This window comes from Triticum aestivum, chromosome 2B, assembly GCF_018294505.1.
Source record: "Triticum aestivum cultivar Chinese Spring chromosome 2B, IWGSC CS RefSeq v2.1, whole genome shotgun sequence".
Classification (NCBI taxonomy): Eukaryota; Viridiplantae; Streptophyta; class Magnoliopsida; order Poales; family Poaceae; genus Triticum; species Triticum aestivum.
Genome location: NC_057798.1, coordinates 218,878,736 through 218,900,744, shown reverse-complemented (window position 1 = coordinate 218,900,744; position 22,009 = coordinate 218,878,736). Strand labels below are relative to the sequence as shown.

At 48.2% G+C, this 22,009-nt stretch overlaps 2 protein-coding genes across 4 annotated transcripts; both read left to right on the top strand.

Annotated features, from left to right (window-relative positions):
- The first annotated feature begins 3,042 nt into the window (after window positions 1-3,042).
- Window positions 3,043-10,480, top strand: LOC123044450 (pheophytinase, chloroplastic). 2 transcript variants are annotated; one of them, XM_044467187.1, is made up of 9 exons: window positions 3,043-3,379; window positions 3,763-3,855; window positions 7,649-7,857; window positions 8,111-8,255; window positions 8,332-8,404; window positions 9,329-9,475; window positions 9,555-9,680; window positions 9,802-9,987; window positions 10,086-10,480. In XM_044467187.1, the coding sequence occupies exons 1-8, from the start codon at window positions 3,123-3,125 to the stop codon at window positions 9,859-9,861; spliced, it is 1,110 nt and encodes a 369-aa protein (XP_044323122.1). In that variant the 5' UTR covers window positions 3,043-3,122; the 3' UTR covers window positions 9,862-9,987; window positions 10,086-10,480. The 2 variants fall into 2 exon arrangements, with proteins under 2 accessions (XP_044323122.1, XP_044323123.1); XM_044467188.1 differs by having other exon boundaries at window positions 3,044-3,393.
- A 7,808-nt stretch (window positions 10,481-18,288) lies between these two features.
- Window positions 18,289-21,332, top strand: LOC123044449 (uncharacterized). 2 transcript variants are annotated; one of them, XM_044467186.1, is made up of 3 exons: window positions 18,289-18,773; window positions 19,524-20,048; window positions 20,156-21,332. In XM_044467186.1, exons 1-3 carry the CDS (start codon window positions 18,665-18,667, stop codon window positions 20,911-20,913), a joined length of 1,392 nt encoding a protein of 463 aa, XP_044323121.1. In that variant the 5' UTR covers window positions 18,289-18,664; the 3' UTR covers window positions 20,914-21,332. The 2 variants fall into 2 exon arrangements, with proteins under 2 accessions (XP_044323121.1, XP_044323120.1); XM_044467185.1 differs by having other exon boundaries at window positions 19,524-21,332.
- The last annotated feature ends 677 nt before the right edge of the window (window positions 21,333-22,009 follow it).

The following is a 22,009-nucleotide window of genomic DNA, read 5'->3' as shown; positions in this document are numbered from 1 at the left end:
GATTAGACACTTAGTACCAAAGTTGCAGTTTTTAACCCTTTTTAAGTTTAAGTGGAGTTTAGGCACAAGTTTAACATTCACAACACATAGCAAGCAAGCATGCAAAGAGTATATGAGCAGCGGAAAGTAAAGCATGCAACTTGCAAGAATGTAAAGGGAAGGGTTTTGAAGGATTCAAACGCAATTGGAGACACGGATGCTTTTGGCATGGTTCCGATAGGTGGTGCTATCGTACATCCACGTTGATGGAGACTTCAACCCACGAAGGGTAACAGTTGCGCGAGTCCACGGAGGGCTCCACCCAAGAAGGGTCCATGAAGAAGCAACCTTGTCTATCCCACCATGGCCGTCGCCCACGAAGGACTTGCCTCACTAATGGTAGATCTTCACGAAGTAGGTGATCTCCTTGCCCTTACAAACTCCTTGGTTCAACTCCACAATCTTTGTCGGAGGCTCCCAAGTGACACCTAGACAATCTAGGAGACGCCACTCTCCAAGAAGTAACAAATGGTGCGTTGATGATGAACTCCTTGCTCTTGTGCTTCAAATGATAGTCTCCCCAACACTCAACTCTCTCTCGTAGGATTTGGATCTGGTGGAAAGAAGATTTGAGTGGAAACCAAATTGGGGAAGGCTAGAGATCAAGATTCATATGGTAGGAATGGAATATCTTGGCCTCAACACATGAATAGGTAGTTGCCTCTCAGAAATAGGATACTGGAAGTGTAGGTTTGTTCTGATGGCTCTCTCCACGAATGAAGAGGAGATGGAGGGGTATATATAGCCTCCACACAAAATCTAACTGTTACACACAATTTACCAATCTCGGTGGGACCGAATCAACAAACTCGGTCAGACCGATTTAGTAAACCTAGTGACCGTTAGGATTTTCGGTGGGACCGAAATGCAACTCGGTGAGACCGATATGGTTAGGGTTAGGGCATAACGTAATCTCGGTGAGACCGATTACACAAACTCGGTAGGACCGATTTTGGTAATTAGCTAACCAGAGAGTTGGTCAGGCAAACTCGGTTTGACCGATTACTCAAACTCGGTGGGACAGATATTGGTAATAAGTTAACCAGAGAGTTTGCATTGTAATCTCGGTAGTACCGATTGCTCAAACTCGGTGAGACCAATTTTGATAATGGACATACACAGAGAGATTACAATCCCATCTCGGTGAGACCGAGATCCCTATCGGTGAGACCGATTTGCCTAGGGTTTGTGGCAGTGGCTAAGACATCTGAACTCGGTGGCTCTGGATAGAAAGAATCGGTGAGACCGATTTTGGCTTTAGGTTTAGGTTATATGTGGATGTGAGAAAGTAGTGGAGGGTTTTGGAGCATATCACTAAGCACCGTGGAGCAAGAAACTCATTAAGCAACACATCATCCCTTCTTGATAGTATTGGCTTTTCTTATAGACTCAATGTGATCTTGGATCACTGAAATATAGAATGAAGAGTCTTGAGCTTGAAGCTTTAGCCAATCCTTTGTCCTTAGCATCTTGAAGGAGTTCCACATCCTTTAGTCCATGCCACTGCATTATTGAACTTGTCTGAAATGTACTAGGTAAAAGTGTTAGTCCAACAAGAGATATGTTGACATTAATTACCAAAACCACCTAGGGAGCACTTGTGCTTTCAATCTCCCCCTTTTTGGTAATTGATGACAACATACATCAAAGCTTTAGATAAGGATATAAAGAATAGCAAGTAAAGCTTTAGAAAGACATGTAACAAGCATAGGCTCTCCCTACATGTATGCAATCATGTGAAATATAGAATATAGAAGCATGTGAGAGCATAATCATGATAGAGTAAGCATGTGTTACATGTATCTTGGCCATATGCATCAGAGCAAAGAATATTAAAGAAAATACCTTCATGCTCATGAGTCCTTCTTGCAAACAGTATGTACATCAGCAAGAATTCCTCATACACATGATTGTGATGCATATACTTACCTTGTAGTCTTGAGTTGGCTTAGGATGGAATGAACCTGCACAAACAGGGTTAGATAACACAGGTACATCTACTAGCCAGAGCAAACAGAAGAAACCACAAGAATACCAAGACTGGGATGACATGTAAAGAGTGAGTATTAAGTACCACATTGGATTAGACATGTCCCCAAGAGTAAAGATATGCAATGAACATCGTCCACAGCGTGTGGCTGTCGGCGCGTACCTCGGATCGTTCCGCTTCTCCTCCGACGGCGATGAGCGGATGCACGCTATCTCGGCGCGCCGTTCTGCACCGGGGGCATTGGGACGCCACCTGCGCTCAGCCTCCATGAGTCCGGCACCTGCCTGTCCCGGGGCGCCGGGTAGTCCGCCTCATCCTCACGCAGATGGCGTCGGCCGAAGCCGTTTGCCGTCGCGTCGTCGTCTGGGTAACGCTCAGCCATTGCTCGTCGGCGAAGGAAGAGTGGGGGAGAGGGGCGTCGGTGGCGATTGTGGCGTTCACCGACGAGGAGGTCGACTTTTATAGCCGAAGATGGGCGGTGAGAGGCTGCCCGCCGAGTGCCGCGTGACGGGAGCGGGCGGGACGCGCGTCGCGGCGCCTTCACTGTGTCTCCCGTGAAGCATCAATAGAAGGCTGACCGGCGCGGTAGCCTTGGCAATGATTCCTGCAAGAACCGAAGCGATGAAGACGACGAAGGCGCGAGTTGCCGACTCGGCGGGTCCATTCCGTTCGCGCCAAAATCTATTTCCCCGGCATCCCATGCGCCCCCAGCGTGTCGGGTTCGGCCTGGGTCTGCTGGCGTCAAAATCAGCCTGAACCGACAAAAAATAGACTTTTAAGAACGCGGCTGGGCCGAATTTTCGACGCTGGCAATATAAAAAGGCTCTGGAGGGGTTTGTTGGAGGCACGGATGGAGATGATCTAAAGACTCGTCGACTCCAGTCTACCGGCGCGGCTCACAAAAACCACTGCGTCGTCCGCCGTCCCGTTTCGCCCACGCGGCGGAACGCCCATCAGACATGGACGACTCGCGCCACACGCTCCGTTAAAAAAAAAGGTTCTCTCCCAGCTCCTTCCCCCCCCCCCCCGCGGCCTCGCTTTCCTCTCGTGTCCTCGGCAGCCTCTAGCAGCACCGTGCCGTGCGCGCGGCGAGATGGCGTGCGCGGCCCCACCCAGCCCCCTCCCCGTGGTCTCCCTGCCCGCGCGCCGCCGCAGCGCGACTGCCGTCGCGCCCGCCTCCTACCACGCCCCCTCTACCCGGTTCTCGAGGCGTTCGTGGCTGTCCTCTGGAAACTCGCCCCGCTCTCGGCTGCGGACCCAGGCCTCCAAGGCCGAGCCAGCCGAGGAGGGCGTTCCCGCCGCGCCGGGCCCGTCTGCCCCGTCGGAGCCCCTGCCCCAGCCGCGTACCAGGTCGGCGCCAATTAGTGAGCTACTCCCTCTGTTCCTAAATATATTTGTCTTTTTAGAGATTTCAACAAGTGACTACATACGGAGCAAAATGAGTGAATCTACACTCTAAAATATGTCTATATACATCCGTACGTGGTAGTCCATTAAGACATTTAGACAAATACTCCCTCCGTCCGGAATTACTTGTCATAGAAATGAATGTATCTGATGTATTTTTAGTTCTAGATACATCCATTTATGCGACAAGTAATTCCGGACGGAGTGAGTATTTAGGAACGGAGGGAGTATTTTACTTGCGATTTCTGCATTGTTGTTTCGTCCTGTTTCTTTGTGAATAAAAATAACGGTATTGTTGATTTTTTGCTTTGTTCGTTGGTGTACAGCATATGGAATTGGAAGGGCTACAACATTCGCTATCAGTACGCCGGAACTTCTGGCCCTGCACTGGTTCTAATTCATGGTTTCGGGGCAAACAGGTGCGCATCGTAAACGCGCACTCTTGTTCGCAGTTTACTATTTGCAGGCAACAAAAGTTCTTCAGTGATCATGGATTCATGGCATTGTTGCAGTTTATCAACTGCTGTTACACTTTCCATACCAATTTCCTGAAGTGTCCGGTTGGCGCACTGTTCTTTGACAAGTACTCCTATTTAGTGCTACCACCCACTTATGTGCTACTGTGGTACTGATGCAAAATTATACCAGTAAGCAATCACTAAAAAGTCTACTACAATTTTTATTTTTATTTTTGGCAACGACACACTATGCATCTACCTTACCACAAAGTTTGAAATGAAAATCCCACCAGAAACCTCAATATGCATTGCTCCTGGCAATAATAATGGAACTATTTGACCTTTCCTATTTGGAAATATAGTGCTTCATTTATTATAAAACCTCAATATGCATTGCTCCTGGCAATACTATATTAGTTTTTTTAGCGAAAAACGGTAGTGAGGGCCCCTACTGCGCCATTTTGTATATTATAAATGAATGGGTATGTACATATGGCAAGAACAAAAAACAGGGGAAAAGGGTTCTGCTGTTTACAAGCTGTCTAGCCAATATTGCACGCCCCCTCGGAGGCTAGGCCTGGCTCCGCAACAGATGAAAAGAGACTTGAGCCTATGCATGAAGAAATGGATGGTTGTTGATTTTCAAAGATCTTTCCATTTCTCTGCAGCCATATGCTCCAACATCCAATAATCATGATCTCCATGAAGTGCTCATAAGAGTATCTTTGCTTGGCTTGCATGATCATCTCAAAGAAATTTGTACTCCCTACAACAACAGCAACAACAACAACAACAACAAAGCCTTTAGTCCCAAACACGTTGGGGTAGGCTAGGGGTGAAACCAGGGCCGGTCCTGAGATTTTGGGGGCCCGGGGCGGGAACTAAAACTCGGGGGGGCCCTTAATGTAAAATCATAAATATTATAAACAAACATCAGAGCCACATAAATTGTTATTCCATGTGTTGATGCCAACATTTTCGTCTTGTTCAGATTTAGAATTTTCATAGTTTGGTTCGTCTTCCTCTACAACAATTATCACCAACTCATGATTTGGGTATTTACGGACCAGTATTAGTGCTGAAAAGAATTGCCAGTACCTTCTATCTATGATTCTACGAAGTCATCTGCATGTTTTTTCCTTCTCATTTTTTGGCTACAAGAGTACAAGACGCAAATTTCGAAATAGCATGGTAACACACATAGCAGAAACAAATATTACATATAAGATTGAACGGTGCAAGGTAAACATCATGTATGCAAAGAGAAATTACTTAATTAGCAATGAAAAAATACATAATATGGTTATGGCATACCTCGGACCTATGGATCGGCGACGGTGATCAGGCGATGATGATGCCACGACGTAGACTGATGTCCGGAGGTGGAAGGCGCTCAGGTGTGCGTATGCATCTGCACTCCAGGGAATCACACTGATCGTAATCAGCGCCTGGAGACCGGAGGCGCTCGGCGATGCTCATGGTGCGTGCGCTAGTGTGATTCCCTATGTGGCTGCGTCCAGCGCTGAGACCAACCGGTTGATTTGCATCTCACGATCAGGCCCCAGGGGAAAAGATGAATAGAGATTTAGGGTTCGTCGGCATCGCGACTCGGTCGTGAAAAGAAGGAAAGAAGGAACGACATGTGGTTACGATCTTTTCAGAAGGAAAAAAATGGCCGATGATTGCGTGAATTTTGGCTACGTGCGTACACAATACGTCCCAGCCCTGCCTCTTCCCCTGGGCCATGGACCAGCTTATTTTTCCATTGAGCCATGGGCTAGCCTGGCTGCTGCGTAGCGGGGGGGGGGGGGGCCTGGAATGTGGGGGCCCGGGGCGGTCGCCCCCTCTGCCCCCCCTCAGGGCCGGCCCTGGGTGAAACCCATAAGATCTCGCAACCAACTCATAACTCATGGCTCTGGCACATGAATAGCAAGCTTCCGTTGACGGCCCGGCCCTTGCCCATTTGACACCACACCCGGGTTCCGACGTGGCGCGTCGCTGAGAGGGTTACGCCCCAACGAAAATCTTTTGGGTTTCATCTCCATAAGAGTGGCTGAGTTTCTACATTGGCTCGCCAAGCCTATCACAACCCTCCTCCTTTACCCGGGATTGGGACCGGCTATGTTTGAAACAACATAGGCGGAGTTATTCTACTGATGCATGGTGACAAAAAATAGTACCTACTCGACATTTTAGTAAGTTGATTGAACAAACTCATAGGGTGAGTTAATCTACAAGACAAAAACTAAATCAAGCCGGGCAGGTAGGTATAATCAGAAACAAGGTTACATGGACAGAACATTAAGTAACATGGCAAGTTTTTGCGAACTATAGTTGTTTCAAATTTTGAACTTAAGGCTAACCACTAAAAATGATCAGCATATGTGAATAAAGTATGTTTACCAGTGCAATTTCTGGATGCCCACTGTTTCCACAAGATAATAATCAGCATATGTGCTATTTATATTGAAGATGAAATATAAGAGCATATAGATCACTATTTTTAGTGATCTAAACGCTCTTATATTTGTTTACAGAGGGAGTATCAGTTTCCCATTTGATGCCAATACCCCACCAGAAACCTTGGCTGAATGAACATCCAAAAATAAGTGAAGTAGATCTTCAACAGGGCATTCATCACAGAGAACACATATATTAGATTCAATGTGAAAGTGTTTCCTGAGGAGATCTGTAGTGTTGACACTGTTTTTGAGAAGCAGCAAGTTCTGCAGATTCATTTGATAGGCAATGGTATGCCACAAGTACCAATTAGGGCTTTATATATTCTTCTGGTGCATAGTGATTCATCTCCCCATAGGAATTTCCAACTATCTTTTTCATGAGTGCTATCCATATGGACAATACTGTCTCTCAGGTGATGCAGTTGCTGATGTGCCTAATAGATAGTGGAAATTGGAATAAATCATAGAAGTTATTCTGTGCTGCATTACTTGCCTGAAACATAGAGATGTTGTCATCCTTTGCAAATGAGTGCAGTTCTGGATATTTGCTTTGCGTAATATTGTCATTTCATACATATTTCCATAACATCGTAAGTTTTCCATCACTAGCAGTACAAGATGTAAGCCGTCTAAACAGATCATTTAATCCCAAACAGTATCTCCACCAAAATGATCCCTTGGGTGCAGCTGCATGGGGGACTGTATTTTCAGAATTGTAGGCATTCCATAGCAGATTAATCCATGGGATGTTCTCATGGTTATAAAATTTGTGGAGGTTTTCCATAAGGAGGGTGGTGTTTTGAGCCTAGAACACCAAGTCCCCTTGTTCTTTATGTCTGCATATATCTTTTCAGCTAGCAATGCGTTTACCTATTTTGTGAATAACTTTACCATACCATAGGAACTGTCTGGATGATTTCTCAGCATGTTGTACGATGGTGATATGAACTTTAAAGGTGCACATAGCATATATAGTCATGGAAGAAATGGCACAGTGGATGTGAGTCTGCCAGAGTATATTAGTTCTTCTATTAGAATCTTTAGAACTGGGCTAGTGGTAGGGTCACAGTGGTGCATTCCTGCTGACCAAGGTTCAACTCCAGTCATGAGGGAATTTCTGGTATCTCACCTGACAGGGGTGGACTGTACCTTGATTAAATTCCATGAGATCCCTCCCCTGTTAGACTGGGTTTCTTTTTCTTTTGTTAGAATCTTAATGTTTCCTCCCCCTTGTAAGTTAGCTGTCTTCCCTTTCTTTAGGAATCCTGTACTTATTTCTCTTCTTTTCTCAGTGACCATTGGCGGAAAAATATTCCTGTTCTTGCCATGGCAAGTAGAGTTTATGCAATTGATCTAATTGGCTATGGCTACTCTGATAAACCTAATCCACGCGAGTTTGAAGAGAGCTTTTATACTTTTGAGACTTGGGGAGAACAGTTGAATACATTTTGTGCTGAAGTTGTCAAGAGTGATGCTTTCTTCATATGCAATTCAATCGGAGGTATGTTGGATGTTCAAGCAGAGCAGTGGAACATTCTATTTTTATGTAGCCAATGAATTTATAGAAATATCCTAGCTCAGAAATTAGAAGTGTTCATATTTTTAATTATTACCATGATGAGTAAATGAATGACGTTGGTTAAAATTAGCTTGATCAACAATCTTGAGTTTATTTATTTGTATATGAACTGGAGACAGTTTGTTTTAGCAGAAACATCTTTCTGAACCCTTGCAGTTGTTTCATTATTCTGCAGGGCTTGTTGGTCTGCAGGCAGCTGTTATGGAACCCCAAACATGCAAAGGTATTGTTTTGTTGGATATTTCACTAAGGATGCTTCATATCAACAAACAGCCATGGTTTGGAAGGCCTTTCATAAGATCATTTCAAAATCTCCTAAGGTAACTCACATTTTATGCTTCCTCGTTATATTGGTGCTCACTGGTTATTCGGTATAATGCCTTTTCTGGTTGTCAGGAACACTGTAATTGGGAAGCTCTTCTTTAATGCTGTTGCAACACCAGAATCCGTGAAAAATATTCTGTGTCAGGTAATTATTTTAACCTACCATCTTTATAAAAATGCTACAAATTATGTAAAAATATTTGTGGCATATAAAATATCTATGCCACATAATATTCAGACGATGAACATCTTGAATAGGTAAAAGCAAAAGATCTGGATTGCTCCAACCGAATCATATGAGGAGAAACAAATCCTTCTGTAAATACAATTAGATGTGCCATAAACATTACTAGTATTGGAGCTAAGGCCTATAAGCTTGACCTGAAACTAAAAGCTACTATAAGCTTAAGCCCTAAACCAAAATTATGCCTATAAGCTTGCCTTTCTCCATCTGAGAGAAAATTTCATAAGTTACAACTCATTCATTTTCCATAAGAAGAGTGGCAAAGTGTATTCTTCCCAGCAATATGTATGTTTGCCCCATTGAAGTGGCAGTGCAGCTTATTTATTTATTTTTCTCTTATGAAGAAAGTTTATATAAGATAATTTGTATCACGTTAATGTTTGTCATTCAGTTTAGAAGAGTGATGCCGGATGGCACATTATTTTGAATCTGACAGGGAACGGATATAATATGCATGCATGTTACAACAAGCATGTGTTGTATACCTTGCATTCTAGAGGACAATTTCATTTGGCTTAATTGCACGCTAATAGGATTTCCCTCCCAGAAGCTGCAACTGAAACAGCTTCATGCTAATACAAGAAAACTGTATCGGACTTTTTTCATGAACCATAGAGATGCTTTTGTTTAATTGTCTCTGAAGTACAGAATCTAGTTTTCTGTTTTACTTATTTAAGGTTTGCTTGGATATTTTTTTCGCTTACATTGGAACTTATTTTCTCAACCTTTTCTGTTTTACTTATTTAAAATTTGCTTGGATATTTTCACTTAAATTGGAACTTATTTTCTCAACCTTTGCCTTTTCTAATTCTGCTGTAATTGCAGTGTTACCATGACACATCCGCTGTTACAGATGAATTAGTTCAGATGATCTTGCAGCCAGGGCTTGATCCCGGTGCTGTGGATGTATTCCTTGAGTTCATCTGTTATTCTGGAGGTCCTCTACCTGAAGACTTACTTCCAATGGTGAAGGTTAGGATTCCCCAGTTGTGTGATTGACCGTTTCTTTCGATTTTGTCAGTAATATAAGGTTTTGTTTTGGATTGTGCAGTGTCCAGTTTTGGTAGCTTGGGGAGAGAAGGACCCATGGGAGCCTGTGGAACTTGGAAGAGCCTACGGGTCTTTTGATGCTGTCGAAGATTTTGTTGTCCTCCCGAACGTTGGACACTGCCCTCAGGTGCTCTATCGGCAGCTGGGTTTAGTCGAATATGTTTGTACTGTAATCTACCTAGCATTTTAGTAACAATCTGTATGCATCAAGTAACGTCTGTCTCACTTGTTTGTATTTGTCCTTGCAGGATGAAGCACCTGAGCTTGTAAATCCACTTGTTGAATCATTTGTTAAGCTCCATAGTTAGTAGTACATGGATAGCTTATCTCCTATTTACATGGGTACATGGTCAACTCGAGCGAGGAGTTGCTTGAATATGGGGGTGCCAATTTTACTTGAGGATCACAAACGGTCCATTCTTTTGTAGGCCGTGGTAAGAATTTTTACCACAAACACTTGATGTGAAATCGTTATAGAAAATACTGCATTGCTTATTTCATTGGGAATAAAATTTGCAATTTCTCTCTGCAGAACTTCCATTTGAGCACTGGCAGGAAACACATTTATAGTTGAGGTATGAGACATGAGGATGAAGTATCTGATTTCATCTTATTACAGCAGCAGAACCCGTCTCCTGAGAACGGAGGTCAGTACGAGCAGCACAGGTGTTTTATTCTGGTCGAAACTGTTGGAGGTTCATCGGAAGTGAACGCAAGTTCATACCATATATGTATATAATTTGGAGAAGTAGTGGCTAATTTTCGTCCTTGTTTCCATAGTCAAAGTTACCCATCTTCTCGCTTGAGGTTTCTTTGCATACAGAAAAAGAGATTTGAAGTGACCTACACTTCGGTATCTTAACCAAAAAGCTTTTCCTCCCCTAGGAATGCTTGTCCAAAATTTTAAAGTTTTCAGTATTACCAGTATCAATGCAACACTCTTGCTTGCGCTTTTCTGTCAGGATGGGAGGCCAATTTATGAGGCCACGGGTCGGCCCATTTTTAAAATGCCAGTGGCCTTGCTGGCCCGATGGGTATCGCGGGTCGGACCAAATTCTAGTTGTTATTTAGTATCGCAGGTAATCAGAAAAAAAATTACTCAAATAAAAAGGTAATCAGATATATTGCAGATACGGGTGCATGCATACGCAAGCCCGCACCCACACGCGCCTGCTGCGCGCGCTGTGATCCGTCCGGCGGCCATGTCTGCGCACACGACGCGGGCTTGCCAGCAGATCCTACATGCATGCACGTTACACGTTCAAAGGAATTTAGCTAACTACGCCCACGGGCACTAACGAACTAACGACTCCGCTACAACAAAACGCATGCATGCTAATACTCCCTCCGTCCCATAATGTAAGATGTTTTTTTGACACTAATGTAGTGTCAAAAAACATCTTTTACGTCATGGGACGGAGAGAGTAGCTGTTAAGAGCATCTCCAGCCGTTGGCCCTCCAGGAGGGGCTAAAAATCGCCCCCTGGGGGCGCACCGGCGCTAACCCGCGCGCTGGGGCGTGATGCCCCCCGTCGCGGCGCCCATGTTATTTTGAAAAATTTAAACACGGCACAAACACGGCGCAAATTCATTGCAAACTTCGGCGAGTTCGTTCAAAATTAAATATATTTTACAAAAAAAACTACTAGGGGCCGCCACTCGCCGCTCCTCGCCGTCTGCCTCGCCGCTCCCCGCCGCCCGCCGCCCGCCCTCGCAGTTCTACATGCCGAGGAGGCTGTAGAATCGCATGTAGTCGCCGCCGCCGTCCCTGCTGCATCCCTCCCTCGGTTGGCGCGGCGGGTTTGACGGTCCGGGGACGTCCTCGTCGTCGTCGCTGTCGAGGATCACGACGCCGTGCTCATCCTCGCGCCCGCGCTTGCGGGCTTCGGTCTCCTTTAGGGCCCGGCGCTGCCAGACCATCTCATCACGGAGGTAGTCGTCCCGCGCCCACTGCATGGCATCCTCGTCGGAGAAGCCGCACCGGGCTATCTCCTCGTACTCCGTGGGGAGGCCGGGCTCCGGCTTGGGCTCGACGAGGACGAAGCGGCCGGATGGGGGGGTGGAGTCGCCGATGCGGACGCCGGAGCTGCGGGTGCGCGCGCTGACCGGCGTGTCCTGGGGCTCGGGCTTAACGGGGCGGAGGCAGGGGGAGCCCGACGAGCGGCCGGACGACGCGCCGGGCCGCTCCATACGCCTCGGCGTCCAGGAGTTCCCACGGCGGCATGAGAAGGTCGGGGGAGCGGGGTACTCGAGGCGCGGCGTGTTGCCACCCTCGATGTACTCGAGGACGGCCTTCAACGTGCGGCCGGGTACGCCCCACCACCGGCGCCGGCCCTCGGAGTTGAGCCTGCCGGAGGGCACGACGCCGTTCGTCGCCTCGAGTTGCTCGGCGTGTCGGCGGCGGAAATAGGGCTCCCAGAGCGGGCTGTCGGGGGTGTACCGCGGGCCTTCCCTCGCCGCCCGCGGCAGGGACACGCGGATGCGTGCGATCTCCGCACGCCGCGCCGCCCCGGTGGGTGGTGGTGGCACCGGCACGCCGCCGCGCTGATCCTCCACGCCCCAGGCACCCGCATGTCCGGCGGGGCCGGGTACTCGGCATCGAAGAGGAGGCGAGCCTCGTCCTCGTGCAGATGGCGGCGCCTGAAGCCATTCGCCGCCACGCCGTCGCCTGGGAAGCGCTCGGCCATCCTTCTGAGCTGGAGACAGCGAGAGTAGGAAGGGGGAGAAGTGGGCGCGTCGGTGGTGTAGTGTGTGTGCGTGTCTCGGGCGCGCTGGTTCTCGCCTTATATAGGCGGAGGCGCCGCGCAGTAGGCTTCGCCAGCGCGTTACGCGTGGCGGGCGAGGGGACGCGCGTCACCCGGCCTTCACTGCGCCGCCAGTAAGGCATCAATGGAGGCTGACCGGCGCGGCAGCGCGCGCAGCTTTGGCATTGATTCGCCGCGGGAAACGAGGCGATGAGGACGACGAAGCGATGAGAAGAGAGTCGAGTCGCTGACGCGGCTGGCCCACGGTGCTTTCGCGCCAAAAATTATTCGCCCGACGCTCCCGAGCGCTCCCCAGCGCATCGGGTTTGGGTTGGGTCTGCCGGCGCCAATTTCGGCCCGAGCCGGCGAAAAATGGGCCCCTGGGGGCGTGACTGGGCCGATTTTTTGGCGCCGGGGGGCGAAAAATCGCATGGGGGGCCTTGTTGGGGGCGCGGCTGGAGATGCTCTAACTCACGCCTCGGTGGTGGGTCGACCCTGCTGACCCATTGGGTCAGTCGGTGCCGGCTCCACTGACCCAACTATAATTCGAGGCCAATCCACACGGCCCATTGGAATCGATTTTTCTGGCCGGGTCAGCGACCCGGCGGGCCGACCCGGCCCATTCCCATCCAGACTTTTCTGTGTTGTTCGAGCAGGTCTTAAAATTCTGGCATACTTTTTGTTTCATATACAACACGCTAGGTTTTGCCCGCCACCACTCTATCCTCCTGTGTCACTCATAATTTTCATTATTGTGCGTGGAATGCTTCCTCGCCCGTCCCGACAGGAGCACACGAACAGTTCATCCATTGAAATCAATGCCAGGTCTGTTGCCAGACGGAAGTCGGAAATGGATGTTCCAGTCGCATATTCTCGCGAGTTGTTGGCTACTTTTTTCTTCACCTAGGAATTACTTGATGAGGACATCAATACCATTGTTATACCCACAGCCCCTAATGCTACATATACTGGACCAATTATTAGAGCTCGCGCACGCCAATTAAATTATCAGGTACTTTCGTTTCTTGGTAATGATTCTAATGTTTATGAGAATATGATGCTGCCTAAATTGGATACATTTGTTTTGCTTACAAATGAAGGACCTAGCTTGGAGAAGGACGGACATTGGAGCACGAACAAGCATGGAGATGATGGCATGCGCAAGGGGAACAAGAACGGAGTAACAAGTGATGATTTCAGGACTTTGAAGCCACCATAATGGGTGCATAAAGCCTTGGACGAAATATACAAGATGCCACTTCATAAATTTCGTCCCGAGACTATTCTAGGTGCTGCGTCACCTTATTATTGGGCCAGGCCCATGTAATTTTGAAATACATAAGTATAAGCTATTTTTAGAGTCCGTATGTGTGGGGAAACAAGAGATAGGGTTGATTTCGGACCCCTCCACCAAGGGCCATGAAATTTCCCCCTCTTTCTCCATATATACAGCCCTTAGGGCACCGTTTAGACTTTGGGGTTTTGTTTAGACTAAAGTTCGTCATAGCTGCAACTTTGCGTACTTCGTTTGTGTTCAACGACCAGACAAAGGCGTCACAGAACCCCACCTTGATCAATAAAGCTTTCATCTTATATTCGTAATATCCAGATTGCAATCTTAGTTTCTTGCTTGTTTTTCGTTTGCCTGCAGGAAACAGACCTTCGTGGTCAGGTTGATCGTGCTCCGGCATGGTCAATAACCTCTTGGAGTTGGTTTAGTGATTGCTAAGGCGCGACGTCCTCACACGTTCGTAGTCGGATCGTCAAAGTCTTCTGACTTCCTCCAAAACGAAAGCCACCATCTCATCGAAAGACGGGACACCTTTGCCTCTATCAAGTGGTATCAGATTTCCAGGTTGCTCGATGAGATTTTACAGCTTTTCATAGCTTAGATCAAGTCTGTTCTTCATACCTACAGTTCACGAAAAAGCCACAAAAAAATCAGGGTTAGTTCATCATATCTGAACCAATCTGAGCCTTTGCATAATTAGGGTTTTGCTTTGTTGAATTTGCGGTTGCATCGTCGGGTCTAGTTGCTGGTCTTAGCGTCTAGTCTTTTAGAGTTTCGAGTTCTGGTCATAAGTTGTCATGCCGCCACTGCACCATCATCATCGCCCCTGCCACCTATCACCACCGCTCCGAATCCGTATCCATATACCACCACCAATCCGTATCCATATACCACCACCGATCCATATCCATATACTACCACCGCTACCACCACCGCTGCCATATACCACCACCATATATCCACCACCAATCTGAGTTCCTTGCATATTAGGTTTGTTTTCGAGATCCATCTAATATCCGATTCGTGTTTCCTTGCCTGGGTAGGTTTCGAAAAAAAAGGTCCGGAAACCACCCTCCGTTTAGGCCCAAAATTTTCCGAAAACGCACTTGACAAAAAAATTCTGGCTATCCTATTTTTAGGTGTTTCTAAGCGTATTGAGACAGTCGTCGTTATAGAAATTTTTTTGATCCGTTTTCAGGTTTTGGGTCCGGGCAGTCAAAAAAAATTTGTCGAAAAAATTGGTCCGGGCAGGCAAAGGTGTCCCGTCTTTCGATGAGATGGTGGCTTTCGTTTTGGAGGAAGTCGGCTTTGACGATCCGACTACGAACGTGCGAGGACGTCGCGCCTTAGCAATCGCTAAACCAACTCCGAGAGGTTATTGACCACGCCGGAGCACGATCAACCTGACCATGAAGGTCTGTTTCCTGCAGGCAAATGAAGAACAAGCAAGAAACTAAGATTGCAATCTGGATATTGCGAATATAAGAGGAAAGTTTTATTGATCAAGGTGGGGTTCTGTGACGCCTTTGTCTGGTCGTTGAACACAAACGAAGTACGCAAAGTTGCAGCTATGACGAACTTTAGTCTAAACAAAACCCCAAAGTCTAAACGGTGCCATAAGGGCTGTATATATGGAGGAAGAGGGGGAAATTTTGTGGCCCTTGGTGGAGGGGTCCGAAATCAACCCTATCTCTTGTTTCCCCACACATACGGACTCTAACAATAGCCTATACTTATGTATTTTGAAATTACATGGGCCTAGCCCAATAATAAGGTGGCGCGGCATCTAGAATAGCCTCGGGACGAAATTTATGAAGTGGCATCTTGTATATTTCATCCAAGGCTTCATGCACCCATTATGGTGGCTTCAAAGTCCTGAAATCATCACTTGTAACTCCGTTCTTGTTCCCCTTGCGCATGCCATCATCTCCATGCTTGTTCGTGCTCCAATGTCCATCCTTCTCCAAGCTAGGCCCTTCATTTGTAAGCAAAACAAATATATCCAATTTAGACAGCATCATATTTGTTGGAAATATGCCCTAGAGGCAATAATAAAAGGGTTATTATTATATTTCCTTGTTCATGATAATTGTCTTTTATTCATGCTATAACTGTATTATCCGGAAATCGTAATACACGTGTGAATACATAGACCATAACATGTCCCTAGTGAGCCTCTAGTTGGCTAGCTCGTTGGTCAACAGATAGTCATGGTTTCCTGACTACGGACATTAGATGTCATTGACAACGGGATCACATCATTAGGAGAATGATGTGATGGACAAGACCCAATCCTAAGCATAGCACAAGATCGTGTAGTTCGTTTTGCTAGAGCTTTTTCAATGTCAAGTATCTCTTCCTTAGACCATGAGATCGTGTAACTCCCGGATACCATAAGAGTGCCTTGGGTGTACCAAACGTCACAACGTAACTGGGTGACTATAAAGGTGTACTACAGGTATCTCCAAAAGTGTTTGTTGGGTTGACACGGATCGAGACTGGGATTTGTCACTCCGTATGACAGAGAGGTATCTCTGGGCCCACTCGGTAATGCATCATCATAATGAGCTCAAAGTGACCAAGTGTTTGGTCACGGGATCATGCATTACGGTACGAGTAAAGTGACTTGCCGGTAACGAGACTGAACGAGGTATTGGGATACCGACGATCGAGTCTCGGGCATGTAACGTACCGATTGACAAAGGGAATTGTATACGGGGTTGTTGGAATCCTCGACATCGTGGTTCATCCGATGAGATCATCGAGGAGCATGTGGGAGCCAACATGGGTATCCAGATCCCGCTGTTGGTTATTGCCCGAGAGCCGTCTCGGTCATGTCTATGTGTCTCCCGAACCCGTAGGGTCTACACACTTAAGGTTCGGTGACGCTAGGGTTGTATGAATATGAGTATGCAGCATACCGAATGTTGTTCGGAGTCCCGGATGAGATCCCGGACGTCACAAGGAGTTCCGGAATGGTCCGGAGGTAAAGAATTATATATAGGAAGTGGTATTTCGGCCATCGGGAAAGTTTCGGGGTCGCTCGGTATTGTACCGGGACCACCGGAAGGGTCCCAGGGGTCCACCGGGCGGGGCCACCCATCCCGGAGGGCCCCAAGGGCTGAAGTGGGGAGGGGAACCAGCCCATAGTGGGTTGGTGCGCCCCCCTTGGCCCACCCCCTGCGCCTAGGGTTGAAACCCTAGGGTGGGGGGGGGGCGCCCCACTTGCCTTGGGGGGCACTCCACCCCCCTTGGCCGCCGCCCCCTTGGGAGATTGGATCTCCCAGGGCCGGCGCCCCCCCGGGGGCCTATATAAAGGGAGGGGGAGGGGGGCAGCCGCACCCTGAAGTCCTGGCGCCCCCTCCCCCTGCTACACCTCTTCCTCCTCCGTCACGTGCTTGGCGAAGCCCTGCCGGAGTGTTGCTGCTCCACCACCACCACGCCGTTGTGCTGCTGCTGGAGCCATCATCATCAACCTCTCCTTCCCCCTTGCTGGATCAAGAAGGAGGAGACGTCATCCGCTCCGTACGTGTGTTGAACGCGGAGGTGCCGTCCGTTCGGCGCTAGGATCTCCGGTGATAGGATCACGACGAGAACGACTACTTCAACCCCGTTCTTTTGAACGCTTCCGCTCGCGATCTATAAAGTGGTATGTAGATGCATCTCCCATGACTCGTTGCTTAGATGAACTCATAGATGGATCTTGGTGAAACCGTAGGAAAATTTTTAATTTTCTGCAACGTTCCCCAACAATATTCTCATGAACGTTAGAATTATTACCAAGAAACGAAAGTACCTGATAATTTAATTGGCGTGCACGAGCTCTAGTAATTGGTACAGTATATGTAGCAGTGGGGTCTGTGGGTGTAACAATGGTATTAATGTCCTCATCATTACTGTACTACAAAATAAACTGCAAGTGGCCCCATGAATGTGAACGCTTGCACAGTCCGATTGGAAGGCAAGGCTCGTTCTTGCAACCCACATCATCATCCCCGAACGAATATCCAACCTGCGCTTCACCGTCTCCCAGCTGATAATTGGTCAGCTGCCCCGCGTGATTGGTGTGTGAACCAACTAAACAAACCAGCACGCAGAGCATGAGCGTCTTTCTTATTGCAAACCATCCCTCGACGAAGCCCCGGCCGCCTTCTTGTCATCATGCTAACCACTATGCGCATGATGCATGTGTTTTTGTCCACGGCTGACTCGACCTGTTCTACAAGTCTATAACAATTAGGGAGTACTTACTACTCCCTCCGTCCCAAAATTCTTGTATTAGATTTGTCTAAATACATATGTATCAAGTCATATTTTAGATACATTCGTATCTAGACAAATGTAAGACAAGAATTTTGAGACGGAGGGAGTACTAGTACAATGCAGCTCATATCCCGTACCTAGCGGCGGATGGTGGCCTTTTGCCGCACGTTTTATAGTCTCTCAACGTCCAACGATCCCTTCTACGCTGGCTGGTCTCCAACTAACACACGTAGTCCAGACGGGCACGAAACACTAAACAACGCACCTTGTAGGTACGCATGGAAAGTGAGGTTGGTGTCGTGATACAGATGATGAGATGGATAATGGATGAGACCGGACCAGACTTGTGTTCTCCCGGGGGTGGAAGAGCCGTCAAGCCAAGCCGTACTTACTTAAGGCCAGCAAAGCAAAGAAAGGCTAGAGCGAAAGCCAGGCCGGGCTACAAGAAGTGAAGTCATCGGCAATAAAAGCACCGCGCTTACTTGCAAGTAACCACAGACCACAGGCCAGCCACTGTGTCTATGTATAGTTTCTTGAAAGGGGTAGCACAAGTACGTAGCCAATAAACCAGCGAACAGCGATCCTTGCCAAGCCGGCGCCGAAAGGGACAGGTAGGCGGACTCCCCGCCAAGTGCCACCCATATAGAGCCACACCATTGGCATTCGCTTCCTCTCCAGCTGCGTGCAGGTGACTCGATCGAGCCAGGGATCGAGATCAGACGACGAACCGTGCACGCCTCGAGCAAGCAAGCCTCGCTCGGCCTAGGTTTCTCGATCCTCTCCCGCCGTTGCTGTCGTCGATCCGTGGCCGGCAATGCAGAGGGGCAGGTCGTGGTTCGGCTGTGTGCCCATGAGCACGGCGGCGCTGCCCGTGGAGAGGGATTTTGATCTTCCTGCGGTGAAGCCGTCGTGGCCCTCGTCCGGTACGTTTGCATGTCCATGCCATGTGTTTTTGCTCTTCTTCTCATGAAATAATTAAGAGGCGCGGCTTAATTTAGGCATGTCGAGGATGCTAGCTTTGGCTGAATTACCAAGGGAACAAAATTGCTCTATATTAATGTGAACTCATTACGACATGGGAAGAAATTCTCCATTGTAGATAGAGTACGTGATCGAGTTGGCGAGAATATGGATAATACGCCCAAACCAGGAGCATATTCCAGACCCATCGATCACATCAACATGTTTTGGACGTTATGCTTTGTCTTCATTTAGAATAATTTCTTTTTTTGAAAAAGAAGGCTTGCCCCGGCCTGAACGATGCATGTAGTCATCTTATTAAAAAGTCTTAAAGTATCACAAAGCCATAAAAGTATTACAGCTTACAAACGGAGCAAAAAGATATAATATTAAAAGTATTCAGAATAATATTTGTGTACAATTTTTTGTTTTCCCTATTTGGTTACGACTTGCAAATTTGTGTGCCGGACACAATGATGCCGATCATCTCAACAGTTTGTTTAGATGCATGTCATAAGAGCTTAGCATAATTCAGTAGTTCTTACACTTATGTAGCTAGTCATATAAATCGGCTAGAAAATCCTGGCACGTGTTGAGTTCTTGCACTTACATTACATATAGCTATTGTGTTTAACTAGCTCGAACTTTCATTAGCTTTGTCTTGTCAACTCTGAAACATTTTGGTTGACCGCTGGCATGCATTGCTGTTCCAGTTTCAGACGGAGGATTCGCAAAGGGCAGCATCGACCTCGGAGGCATCGAGGTGCGCCAGGTCACCACGTTCGCCAAGGTCTGGTCCACCACGCAGGGCGGCCAAGACGGCCTCGGCGCCACCTTCTTCAAGCCGGCGCCTTTCCCCGCCGGATTCCACGCGCTCGGCCATTACGCGCAGCCCAACAACCGGCCGCTCTTCGGCCACGTCCTTGTCGCCCGGGACGCTTCCGGCACGGGGGCGCTCCTTGCTCCGCCGCTTGACTACGCTCTTGTCTGGTCCAGCGGCCAGGACGGCGCGGGCTTCTTCTGGCTCCCGACGCCACCCAACGGCTACAAGGCCGTCGGCGTGGCGGTCACGGCTACCAAGGATAAGCCGCAGCCCGGCGAGGTCATGTGCGTCCGCGCCGACCTCACCGATGCGTGCGAGGCCGAGGAGTCGGTGTGGAGCAGCGACAAGGACGGCTTCAGTGCCACCGGCCTGAGGCCGGCGGTTCGCGGCATCGACGCCCGGGGCGTGCACACCGGTACGTTCCTTGCACGGAGCAACGCCACGCCAGCGAGCGTCTCAGCCTTGGCGTGTCTCAGGAACAACAGCGCGGCTTACACGTCATGCATGCCCGACCTGGCTCAGGTGAACGCCGTTCTCGCGGCCTACTCGCCGCATGTGTACCTCCACCCCAACGACCCGTATCTCCCTTCGTCGGTGACGTGGTTCTTCGAGAACGGCGCGCTGCTGTACCAGAAGGACAACCCGACGCCGACGCCCGTGGCCGCCGACGGGTCGAGCCTCCCGCAAGGCGGCGGCAACGACGACGCCTACTGGCTCGACCTGCCGGTGGACAACGGCCAGAAGGAGCGGGTGAAGAAAGGCGACCTCGCCGGCGCCAAGGCGTACGTGCAGGCGAAGCCTATGCTGGGAGGGACGGCGACGGACCTCGCCTTGTTTTTCTTCTACCCGTTCAACGGCCCGGCGCGGGCCAAAGTCGGGCCCCTCACCATCCCGCTCGGCATGATCGGCGAGCACGTCGGCGACTGGGAGCACCTGACGCTGCGGGTGAGCAACTTCTCCGGCGAGCTGCTCCGGATGTACTTCTCGCAGCACAGCACGGGCGCCTGGGCGGACGCGTCGCAGCTGGAGTACCTCGACGGCAGGCCGGTGGCGTACGCGTCGCGGAACGGGCACGCGTTCTACCCCAGGGAGGGGCTGGTGCTGCAGGGCGACTCGAAGCTGGGGGTCGGGATACGGAACGACTGCGCCAAGGGGAGCAGGATGGACACCGGCGGCGGGCGGTGCGAGCTGGTGTCGGCGGAGTACCTGGGTGCCGGGAAGGTGGCCGAGCCGGCGTGGCTCGGGTTCGAGAGGGGGTGGGGGCCGAGGGAGGAGTATGACATCGGCCGCGAGATCAACCGTGCGGCGAGGATCCTGCCGCGCGCCATGAAGGAGCGGCTGGCTCAGCTGGTGAACAAGCTGCTGGTCGGGGAAGGCCCCACGGGGCCCAAAATGAAGGGCAGCTGGAGAAACGATGAGAGGGATCCCTGAAACGTTTCTGCTCATTCCATTGCATGCGCTGGGACCGTTCTGGTGTGAGGCTCCATCCTCTCACCGTCGTCGTCCGATCGATATTATGCGTCAATCTAAACGGCTAGAGACCAGGCGCTCACGCAATTTATTCTTGGTAAATGTTTCGTCTGTACATTCATGCAATGTGTGTCATCTGTTGTTCTTTTTTTCGTAACAGGTGTTTTACGTGTGTGTTGTGTTGACTGGGCCGGGATTCTTTGGTTGTAGTTATTGCTTGTTTATATTACCTTCTTCGTTTCTTGTTAGTATGTATATAAAATTTGTCCGAAGTCAAATTTCGTAAAGTTCGACCAATTTTATAGTAAAAAATATCAACATTGACAATATGAAATCAATATTATTAGATGGATCGTGAAATTAATTTTCATTACTATGTAACTAATTTTCATACTTTGTAAAACTAACAAACTAAGACAAGACCAAAATAATTATTTGTCATACTTTGTAAAACTAAGACAAGATCGAAATAATTAAGTTCCTAAGGAAGACTGAATAAGTGGCCTTGATATTATCTTTTAAGAAAAAGAAAATAACCAACTAAAAACTAAACAAATAATGACAAAATTTGCACACAATTTACACCTAAATTGCGGTTTTATATATGCAGGAATGAGCATAACATAGTGGAATTGGTGGCATTGGTATTACCTTTACAGAAGAAATAAAATGAGATAAAAATTAAAAACAATTAAAAAAAGATGTTTACTATGGAAGAATGAATTCGTATTACCCTTTAAGAAGAAACAGAAAGTTATAAACAAGTAACGACAAAATTTGAACACGATTTACCCAGGATTACGCTTTTTATAATATGCAAGAATAAGCATATACTAGTGTAATTTGTAAAAAAAAAAGGAATGAATTAGTGGCGTTGTTATTACCCTTAAAAAGAAACAACATGAA